The 11,979-nt window shown below is 35.9% G+C and overlaps 1 protein-coding gene across 1 annotated transcript; it reads right to left on the reverse strand.

Annotated features, from left to right (window-relative positions):
* Window positions 1–1,066: 1,066 nt before the first annotated feature.
* Window positions 1,067–4,578, reverse strand: LOC138872964 (uncharacterized). The gene is made up of 4 exons (XM_070151387.1): window positions 3,839–4,578; window positions 2,993–3,626; window positions 1,945–2,949; window positions 1,067–1,855 (listed from the first exon to the last, which is right to left on the reverse strand). The coding sequence occupies exons 1-4, from the start codon at window positions 4,576–4,578 to the stop codon at window positions 1,067–1,069; spliced, it is 3,168 nt and encodes a 1,055-aa protein (XP_070007488.1).
* Between the last annotated feature and the right edge of the window lie 7,401 nt (window positions 4,579–11,979).

An 11,979-nucleotide genomic window follows, 5' to 3' on the forward strand; every position in this document is an offset into this window, starting at 1 on the left:
TTTAGTAATTCAATATCTTTTGTAGGAAGGTGACACGTCAAGCAAAGTATACAAAAGTACTGACGGCTTTGCTCAAAAGCAAAGCTCCATCACATATTATGCAACACAAACAAAACATTGGACTCATTTTTTTCAATAAAGTAAACTCTTTCCTCCCTTAGAAATCCTACTTAATGAATAAGTTGCTTGCTTTCCTGGTGTATTCATCCCTTACATTTTAACATTGAACATTATTGTTTCCCTTTCTTTATACTTCTTATTCTTCCTTTTTTTTTTTTGCAATCCACTAGACAAGCGCCTAGCGCTAGTTTTTTATTAATAATAAAAAGAAAAATACAACATATAGGAAAAGTACAAATAAGGGGGACAATAGCACCGGTATTGTTACCTATATGCCTCGGCTATATAATCACTCCTCTGCGCCTCGCATTGCCTTATGAAGGCAGCCTCACGTAGAAGATTCATGGTGTAGCTGCCGGCAAAGTCTCATGAGGGCATATAATCTAATAGTCATTTGGATAATTTCCAAAGGCATAGGGCTAAGGCAACATAAAATGGGCTAAACCTTACCTTACTAATCCTAGTGAGTCATACAAAGTCTCGCCTACTAACAAGCATGTAACAAATATGAACTTGAAAGGACCAAATATTCTCTGATCATCACATAGTTTATAACATACTCTGTGATGATATTACAGATGAGAATACTAAGAAAGTGGTAGAATAAAATGTAGTACCAATTTGATTCTTGTCCCTTCTTTTCCAAACTTGTAAAATCTTCAATGTGTAATTCTTTGTCGTTTTCCTCAACCGTGTTCAAAATGTATTCAAAAATCATCATTTCTTTTTTGAATGGTTAGACCTCGTTGATGTAGTTGGGACAGCCTGCATTTGTTTGGCTACTCTCATTGGAAGTCGCCTAACAATTCCTTCCTCATTCACTTTGCCGTCCCAGCTTTTATCTCTTGTACGAGACTTCTTACTTTGTCCGCTGTGCATAGGTGATAAATCACCTTTTCTTCCTGCCTCTGCCCTACACAGTTAGAAAATTGCATCTTCCTCTCCTTCATATAAGTCTCTCCCCAGATTGTGGAGCATTTTGGACGAAATCAAGTGCCACTAATGCAGATTGTCCCTTTGTATTTGTCACCAATGCAGTAGGGTTTATAGGTTTTGCAGAATTGGAACTCAGTATTGCATCCAAAAACATTCTCTCATCCTCTGACATAACTTGAATGGTTGTAACAATTTGCTTCTGTCCAGATGGCACGATTTGTTGCTGCCCAGCATTTGATGTTGTTGCTCCTTTTCGAACATCAGTAGGAACAATAGCTGGAGTGTTTGGATTAGATGACAAATTGTATTTTGTAGCCATTGCACTTGAACTTCTAGTAGCATCAAAGTTGTGCATAGATGACAAAACTGTTGCGCTTAGTGCACGCTGTTGCCCAGATTTTTCAACCTCTTTGTCAGCTTGTATTGTCGAACTAACACCCTCCAAAGCTGCTACAGTTTGCTGCTGCTTGGATGGTACAAAAGCAGGAACATTTGGACTTAATCCTCTCCTCTTTGGCCCGCTCTCTGTGGAATTAGAAACCTGCTCGCCTTGCACCTTTGCTGCCTCGTTCTTTGATGGAGGAGTTGCTGACTGTTCTTCCTTCTCTTCAGCTCGCTCAGCCCCCGTCTTGCGTTTAACAACAATTGCACTTGTCTCACCTTGTTGATCCATAGAACTAGTCTTCTCATTTATAGAATTTGATTGTGAAAGTGATGCCATACCTTTCTCCACATTTTGGTTGTTTCCAGTAGATATCAATTGCTGCCCTGAGTCACCTCCTTGTTCACCAAAAGACTCCTTAGATTGTGAAGGTATCTCATAGATCGAGGTATTCAAAGTAACCAATGGTGCCTTGATCTTTGGAGTGGTATGCCTCAAATAGCTACCTGGGATTCCTTTATCATGTTAGCTAATTCCTGACTGGAGAATTGTAGTGTTGGTATAGCTTCACTAGGCATTTGGATATTAAGATCATCAAAATAAACTATTTCTGTCGAACCATGTACTCGGGCACCTATTTCTTTTGAAGTTTGCTGCTGTACTCCACTACCTGAAGAACTAGTTTTTTCAGTTATTGGCCTTGCCTCATCACCAATATGTTGCTTCGTATTCCCAGCCTCCTTCGCATCTTGCTCATGTTCATTCACCAAAGCAATAAATGAATTCGAAACACCAATAGTCTTTGATGATAAAAATTGATTTTGGAGACCTGGAGATTGCTTTTTGCTGGGTGTAGGATTCACCTCTGTCCAGTCATTGCTCTTTGTAGCATAGTTGCTGGGATTTGTAGCCTGCCCAACACCTTTAACACACTCCCCAGGAGTTAAAATTTGCTCATGATCAATAGCTGCTGCTGATGCTGTTACAAAACCAGTAGCAGATTTCTTAAGAGTTTGCTGCACCTCTACACTGTTTGAAGAGTTTGTATGGGTAGCCTTTATGACTGCTTCGTCATCCTTCATCACGGCACTGATTTGATCCTCAACCAATACATCAAATGAGTTTGAAATATTGGTGTTCAATGATGCTGCAGTCATATTTTTGGTAGCATTGGAGTTTCTACTGTTATGTGAGTGATTAACAACTGTCCAGGCTCTATGTTTGGATTTAGCCGATTGATTATTATCTGCTTTTGCAAATTTGCTCATCTCTGCTAGTGCTGCTCTTTGCTGAAGCTGCCCAGGTTCAATAGGAGAAATTCCAGATGAGCCCACAGCATCATACGTCGTAGGCAAAACTGTATTAGCATCTCGATCCACAGTTGTATTCACTGTAGCAGTATACTTCAAATTTGGACATTGAAGATTCTGCCCAGAATTTTCAACAGCTGAAACTACATCAAAACCTGCATTAGGCCTTATTTGATTTCCAGCATCCTGTAACTTCCACATCTGACCACACATTAGTTTGGTCTTCATGCCCAGTTCTTTTTGCCTCGAATCCTTGCACTACACTAGTATATTTCAAAGAAGCTGTAGGTTTCAAAGCTCCAGTATTAGCCTGTACATCTGCAGCTGAATTCACCACCTTAGAAACTGTAGCATCTTCACACTCCAAAGCCTCAACACCTGCATGATCATGCCCCTCAACATTCACAACAATAGCTTTGGACTGGTATTGCTGTCCTTCACATTGTTTAGCTGTATCAGTATCCTTAGAAGCAACCACAGCTGATTCTTTAATCAACTCATCATTCCCCTGTTGCCCAGCAATTTTTGAAGCATCAATCAGTTTTCCACCTACGCCAGTTCCCTGAGACAGAGTCCCCTGCTCAAACCCCTGCTCACTTTCAGCTTGAGCATCTGGAAGTGTAGCCTCTACATTGACAGTCTTTGTACCTGTACAGACTCTTCTATTAGCTGTTACAATTTGTTTTCCATCACCCAGCTGTCCATTATCTCGCCTTGCCTTATTTCTTGTGTCCATCTGAACACTAGCATTAGGAATACCAACAATACCTTCGTTGACAGTACCAGCTTGTTGGCCTCCTTCTGTCTGCAAATTCAACATCTGGTGCTGGTTAACTTCATTAACCTCCAATAAACCTTCCTCCAGAATTTTCCCAGCTCTTTTTGCATTAAAAAAAACTCTAGCATCTCATTTTAACTGCTCAGCACTACTTGAATCAAAATCGGGCAGAAAATCATCATGTTCAGCTCGTTTTTCTGTCGCAACTGCATCATCTTCCTTAGTTTTTCCATTCGACACACGACATGACCTTTCATCATGTCCTTGATGTTTACAATATGTGCAATAACTTGGGAGATTATCATACACAACCTCCTGATAGTGCTCGACATATTTCCCAGAACTTTTGTCGACAATATGAATTTAACTCGTTTAGGATGTTTGTCTTTAAGGTCCAGTAGTACTTTTACCCTTGCGGCACTTGGTCTTGTTCGATTTTGTGTTGCTTTATCCACTGCAAGGGGCTTCCCTACTGCTGAAGCAATTGACAACACTGATTTCATAGCAAAAAAATTGGGCGGCAGCATTGGAAATGAAATCCAGACAGCTGCTTTACTTGTTTCCTCTCTAGGATTAAAACCTATAGTCCATGGAAAGGTTCTAAAGAAGAATTCCTCACCCTTTGCCTTAACTATTCCAGTTGTCCTTGATAAGAACTGAACAAAGTCATCAAACAAATCAAATCTTACCAAGATATGTCTAAATTCCAGTTGCCCGACATTACAATAGCCTTTCACGTCAAATTGCTTTGGTATGATTTGTCGCATCTCTTGAATGTCTGGTTTTCCATATGAAAACTTGAGAATTACAGCTTGGTGCAATCCTTCTTCAATGGTGAATGTATTAACCTCTTCAATAGTGAATTCCACCGTTGGTTCTCCATGAACAATATTCACAGGAATCAAATCGATTTTTGACGAAACTGCGGCAGATTTGTTTCTTTGAAATTGTCCAGCGGATGACTGTTTTGGCTTGGTATTTGGGAGTGTTTCCAGCGTGTTTTGACTTGCCTCTCCCACAGCCAAAGGCTGGGGAGAATTCACAGTAGCCATGGCTGCCCTAAGCGTGCATGAGATCGCCAAACGAGAGAGGAGACCACATCGCGTAAAAGAAAGCTGCCCAGTTCGCTACAGTGCACTTCGCACTTCGCTACAGCGCACAATTGGGGATTGTGCGCAAAGAGTAGATGCTTCATTTGATTTGTGAAATTCCACCACCGGACACTGGAGTTATGGCTCTTGAATAGTGCCGGCGCTACTGGGGAAATATTTTTCTTTCAAAATAGTGGGCTTGATAGGATTCTCTTGATCTTTCTTATTCTTCTCTTAGAATGACTGTCCATCTTTTATGTTTTTTTTAATAGTGAACTGTAGCACATACCATTTATACCTGAGAATTCCCCATATATGGTGCAGTAAAACTCTTATTTACTCATAAAAATAGGTGTATTTTTTAAATTCATATGTTGTAGTTGTGGCATATCAAAGAGGAGTATATAGTTTGGGGTTGATGGTCTACCAAAAGTTTTGATCCCCGAATCGCAAGCCTAGAAAATTGTTGGCACAACAACTATGTGATGCAAGCGAAAAGCTTTTCATCTATAATTTAGCATAATATTGAACAATTCTAAAATCTGGAATTTTGACACCGAAGCTTCACAGAGTAATAGAACATTGTTTCAGTGTGTTTCTCATGCTTAAACAATTATATTGAATTCACTAAATTTAAATTTTGAACCCAACAATTAATGGCAGTAGAAAATGAATATACATGGAAAAGTTCACAAAAATGTCAACAAAAGTGAATTATGAACCTATAACTTCTAAAGTATAATGAGTTTAGTGGTAACAATGTTAAATATTGAGTTCATTTAATTTAAACCCATTAAATTTAAAGTTTGAACTTTGAATCCATCTTTGAGTATCTATGTATTACAAAACTTAATATCAAATCCATCTTTGTGTAGCCATGTATTACAAAACTTAATAACATATTATTCCCATAGTATTTTTTAAGTAATAAAAATTACCCAATATAATAAATTGAAGAAGTCAAATGTATAGGTCGTCAAGCTAAGCACACAATTTTAGGACTTGTTTGGAAGCCTCAGTTACATTAATTTTAAAGTTTGAAACTACACGGAATTTGACACAGAGACTATCTCCAGAAGTCCAAAGCATCATTTGCTTTTTTGGATTGTTTGAAGTTGTTTCTTATTGGTTTAAATTTAAAAATGAGTAGGATCGTATATGGCAGCGTTTGGCACAGTGTAATGGATTTGCAACAAAAAGCAGACCCATTTATTTTCATCGGTTCATGTAATTGAGCTATGTGAAACGTAGCAGACAGTGCTGAACTATGCACTGTAGAATGGGGTCCATTTATGATTTATGAATCTTACGCGTGTTGACTTCCTGTCCACTTAAACGGCTTTTGAAAGCCGATACACAAATTTTGAATTTTCCCTTTTGAATACTCCTACTTGAGAAAATGTCTACTAATAAAGACATTTGACCGTTGACTATGATTAGGTGACAATATTATTGCTGATGTGGCCAATTACATGTTAATCACCGGTATTAAGCGCGTGAATATGATAAATAATTAATTTAAAAAAATAAAAAAGTCATCAAGTCAGATTTAGAGAAAAGCCACTTCAATTCATCGGGTCTGACTATTCTTCAATTTTTAATCATTCAATCTTGCAATTCCAAGCCGTAGAGATTGTTCTCCACACCAATAACTACCTCTCCATCAAAAATTAGGAGATTTCACTATAGAAATCGCCACTTCTGATGACCTGCAACTCTCCGGCAGGCTCCAGTTGGTCGGAGATGGCGTTCCAATGGTCCAAATCGCCCAAGAGCAGTGCTAATCGATTCCTGCTGAGGAGGTCACGCCTCCATGCACATATTTTCTTTCTCAAAAAGCATGCAAATATTTTCGATATATTGCCCATTCTCTAATGCTGCACACCACCTACTTCAACAAATTATTAGATAATTTGTATGATAAACTAGATAAGCGATAGCCCGTGCTCATGGCATATTAAATGTCTTTAACATTTTAATAAAATTCGTCACACCATTAACTGGTAAAACTGAAGTTTAGCGACTGGAATTAAAAATGTATGAAAAACTGAAAAAAATTAAAAGGAGTTACAGAAGTACCAAGGAAATCACTAACTAAATAGTGATACATAGCTGGAAACGATGAATGTTTCAAGCATTTATATTGGTCGACTCTCTGTTATCCATGAGGTCGAGGGTGGGAGTGTCTCAGTTACGAGAATTAACGTATTCCCTTGAAGCAACCTTGAGTCGTATTGTTCGCTTAGTTTAATATCCATAACTCTGAACCACGAGCTAAGAAAATTTTCTATACCTGCTATTAGCATATGCAACTCGAGTGTCACAGGAGTATTTTAACCTTTTTCATATTTATCGGATTCCTTTGATTTGTGTTACCAGTTATCACCAATTAGAACCAAGCTAAAAGTTAAAAATTGTAAGACGCCATAATTGAAATAATTGCTAGCTATTAATAGCATTACGATCTAATAAACAAAGAATTGCATAAGTGGGAGCATACAATATGTCCTTGTAAAATTTCAGTCGATTAAAAAATGAAGAATTTCCCCGTTGGTCCTTGAAATAATGAATTGATTGGCATCTCTTAACCTGCAAAGTTCAGGTGAAATGAAAAGGAATTAGAGGCTTCAATGCATTAAACTTATCACAATCATATTCATAAAAAATATGCACGAAAAGTATAATTTGCAGTGGCTTTCTCAGTGATATAGAAGCATGCATGTTTCTTTGAAACCAAATTAATTATGCTTTAAAAGATCGAATCATTCTGTTTCACTTGCCTAAATTGATCAGTGATATTCTCTGTAGTGTGAAGGCTAATGCATTGATCAGGGTAAACGTTAGAAAGCAATTCAGCTCATCCACGGCCATTAAGGCCAAAGTTATCATTATATATCTGATACCGAACTGCCAAGTTCAGTTCATTTACGATATTATTTTATTAAATAATCTGGTTAGTTCGAAAAATAATCTGGTTAATTCGTCTATCAAATTCAACTTCTTAATAATTCAAATCTAGTTTCCCTTTATCATATTGTGCAAAAGATGATTAGGTAGAGAAATAAGTGAACACAACTATTGAAAGCAAAAGGAAGCATTATATGCATTGCTGCTGGAACATACCCGTATTGGTGATAATTAACTGAAGAACATATTCTAGAAGACGATCTAGAATCTCCATTTCCTATGATGCCACATTTGAAGCTTTTTTAAGTAGAGGATGCATTCACGGGATTAAGATTGAGTATCGCACAAAGAACAATTATGAAGTGAAGGAAGAAGAGCTCAATGAAGGCAAAGAGAAAGAACCTTTTAAGGTTGTTGAAGACAACATTCTGGCCAATCTTGCAGTCTATGCCAAAATAATTGTTAAACCTGTCAAGAATTCCAACAAAAGTTGAAGTTTGGTTTGAAATGTTTAAATTCATTTGTATAGTGTACTACTGTGTGCGAGCTCTTTCCAAGCTATCATTGAAAGAATCTCAATAAAGAACTTCAATAAAGAGATAACAAGATTCGCTTATCAAATACCTATGCCAAAACTAATGAAAATGTTACTCAAGACATGGATGATGTGTGAGGCATAATTACCGAGAATTTTATGACGCTCAAATGTCAATGAAAAAGCTATTAAATGATAAAAGTAATTAACTAAACAAGAGAAATGCATCATCCCCTGACTTAACAATTTTAGGGAAACTCTAAATTTTCATGGAGGCATCTAGAAAAACTTTGTTCTTCAATGAGAAAGAAGCACGTTTCATTTGCCAATTTTGATTTATAATTTATTTTTCTTGGCTAGGCTACACATCATTTCCATCTTTATTATGATTTTCTCGGTTTACAGCATATGCACATATATAAAAAGATTGTTTACATGTCGACAATAACATATATAGTCTGATGGTATCAAAGGTCAAAGATGTCAAATAGATCACCACTACCAAAAATCACGAGGCTGAAAGAGTAGTTCATGAGTAAAAATGGCCCATTCCATTGCTAAGATTTCGATATCTTCCTGAACACAAGCCTGTCAATGTTAGAATAATTCATGAAAAGGACAGAGAGTTATGCTATGATGCATCAATACAACAATTTGGAAGAGATACTCTGTCAAATTTCTGAAGACAAATCTCTTCAAGGTACAAAAGAGCCTCTCAAAATTTGCTGTAGAAGGTGGCAATGAATGTTCTACATTACAAATCCTAGTGCCAAGAATTTTGACGTGTTGTATATCCAGTCTCATAAATGGAATGAACCAATAGAGTTGTCAAAAACAGATCCAAATAGGCCAATGATCAAAATATATGCTAAGACGCATTTAGATTTGGTTCCAAATTATGAATCTACATCTCCGCATCAAGTGTACAACATAAGCAACATCAGAAACGTCAGTAAGAGTTATAAGAATGCTCAGAAGCACAAAAATACAATACACCAAGTAAGATATAGTATAAACATCAAACTAAGCAATGGTCCCAATATGGATTAAAAACACATACTAATTATTCATAAGCCACGTAATGTATGCGAGCCCCATTGCATTACCTCAACTTCATTAAATAACTCAGAGTTAATATAAGAGAGAAAACTTGCTAACTGAATATGGAAAGGGATGTCTGCACTCTTTCATGTGCTATTAGTCCAGTCTAACTTCTATCAATACTAAATGACACTCATAGCCTGTTTGGCCAAGCTTTTTTTTGGCCAAAAGTGCTCTTTTTGGCCAAAAGTGATTTTGGCCAAAAAATGAGGTGTTTGGCCAAACTTTTGGAAGGAAAAAAAGCGCTTTTGAGGAGAAGCAGAAACAGTTTTGGAGAAGCAGAAAAAAGTAGTTTCTCTCCAAAAGCACTTTTTTGAAAAGCACTTTTGAGAAAAATACACTTAGAAGCAGTTTTCAAAAGCTTGGCCAAACACTAATTACTGCTCAAAAGTGCTTTTCAAATTAATTAGCCAAACACAAACTGCTTCTCACCAAAAGCACTTTTTTAAAAAGTACTTTTGAGAAAAGCACTTCTCAAAATAAGTTGATTTTAGAAGCTTGGCCAAACGGGCTATCAATCCCCTGATTCACTAATCATGCAGATCTGGAGTGAACTGTATTTTTTGTAGATCTCAGCTTTCATACTGGAACATGCATGAGAAAGTGAAATTTTAGTTCAGGAAAAAGAGGCAATAGAACATGCAAATACAAAAACAGCAAACAAGAAAATCAGTTTCTTTTACATGAAAGAATATGAGAGCTTGATTTTGAATATGTTGGCTAGGTCCTAGGCTCCTAGCTCAAGGACCTATATGACTTCTACAACTCAAGAGAAAACATGTCAAAAAAAGATCCTACAACCGTTATCTGCTATTCCTCCTCCCAAAGGATCTGCACATTTTTTAGCCCTTAGCTTATTCTTTTATCAACATCCTTAAGCTAATTTTATTGAAGGAATTTATAATACTTAGTAAAAGGAGTAGATCTTACCTCCGTAAAATGTTCAGACACCAAAGATGAAAGGATAAGCTATCTTATATTAAGTTATTAACATCTGTGATATTAACTCAGCAAGCAGATAGAAATAAGGCTAATGCTATCCTCAATCTCCTCCTCTGCTAATGCTATGACAATAAAATTTTACGATGCAAATTTTCAAATGCTTGTCCTCAAACTTAAAATCATAAGCAAGCAGGAGGGTTGCATTTGCAAATCACATACCCTTCCTAGGAAGTAGGAACTAAGCCCGATTTTAGTACTCGACTACAATAAGAAATGAATTTTCTACTCACACTTTGAAATACTATACAAACACAGCAATAGAAAATTAACACTACAGAGAGTAAAATAACTATAATAGAGAAGAGAAAATGAACAAAAATAAAGTATTATTAATAAATAAGTACAACAAATAAGGCTGGAGAAAGATAAAAATGTACCCCATTTTTTAAGTATAATTTATTTTTAATACATTTGAAATCTTTGATTCTAAATAAATTCAATTTTTTCGGCCGACATTTCGAATGTGTGCCTAGAATTGGATATTTCCAATGTCTTAGCATCCTTATTTTTTATATCAGTTTCTATTTGCTCCAAGTTTTTAACACTTGGAATGCGGAAATTCATCATTATAAACTAATAGAAAAAGTACCACCTCCGGTGAAGAGCTCCTGGCTTTGCGCCAAAGAGTCATGAATTCGTTCGCTTATGTATATCATGAATTTGTTCGCAATATAATAGAATTTAAAGGGACATTTTTTGAAATTCAAAAAAAAAAAAAAAGGAAGGGGAAAGCAAATGAAATTACTACCATGAAAAATAGAATGATACCAGCCATGAATTTGGGAAGACCGAAGAGAACCAAAAAATCAAGGAGAAAACAAGAAGAACGGATAAGATCTGGACAAAAATTGACAGATGATCAGACGTGAAGTTATAACGTAACCACCGAAGACGAATATTAAAGCAAAAATTAAAGATTCCCTTACCTGAAATTGAGAGACCCAGCTAGAAGATCAATGTAAATGAAAGAGGAGTAGCAGGTCCAAGTGTGAAGATGCAGAAAATACGTTTCGAAAGCAGAGGAGGGTTCTAGAATTGTGTAGGAATACGTATAAAAAATAAAATAAAATGGCATAGTAGAATGACAAATTCGCCCTTGGTCGACCATTCTTAGCTTTTCTATATAAACTAGTAAAGACTGGCCCATGCCCAATCACTATATTGCAGATTTGATTTTTTTTTTTTTTGTTATTCATTCAAATTTTTGGTGATCTAAGTTGTATGATATTTTACTGTAACTTCAAAAATACAATATTTGTTCCTACTCATTCTAGTTAAAAAGTGTTTTGGACTCTTGTATTTCTTTTAGAGTAGTTTTATCTTTTATTGGTGGCATAATAACAAATCATGGGGTTGTATTTTCGTAATTGAAGAACGTTTTTAGCTTCCCTTTTGTCACAAAATTGTCCAACTTGGGTATTCACTTCACTCAATTTATAAAATTAAAAAAAATGATTAAATCCTATGTTTCTGTTCCGCGTTCCTGCATTATTAATAATAGAATGGGCCATGGTGTCTATTTGAATTCATTTATCGCATAATTTTATAAGTTTGAACAGGTTAATTTGTAAGAAAACAAGTTTGATATGAAATGAATGGATAGCAAATAGAACACATTGTTAATTTTTAGTTTGTAAAAGAGTTTTGAATTAGGTATCATTATAAATTTTAAAAATATATTAAGATTTTTGAACAATATTATTTGAAAAAGTACTTTATAGAGTAGAAGTTTGTGTTAGGCTTTAATTAAAAAATATTTTCTTAATATTATAGTAACAATATATGGTTGGCCAAGATTTCAGGAAATTTTATCCCTA

This window comes from Nicotiana sylvestris, chromosome 7 (assembly GCF_000393655.2).
Source record: "Nicotiana sylvestris chromosome 7, ASM39365v2, whole genome shotgun sequence".
In the NCBI taxonomy this organism is placed as follows: Eukaryota; Viridiplantae; Streptophyta; class Magnoliopsida; order Solanales; family Solanaceae; genus Nicotiana; species Nicotiana sylvestris.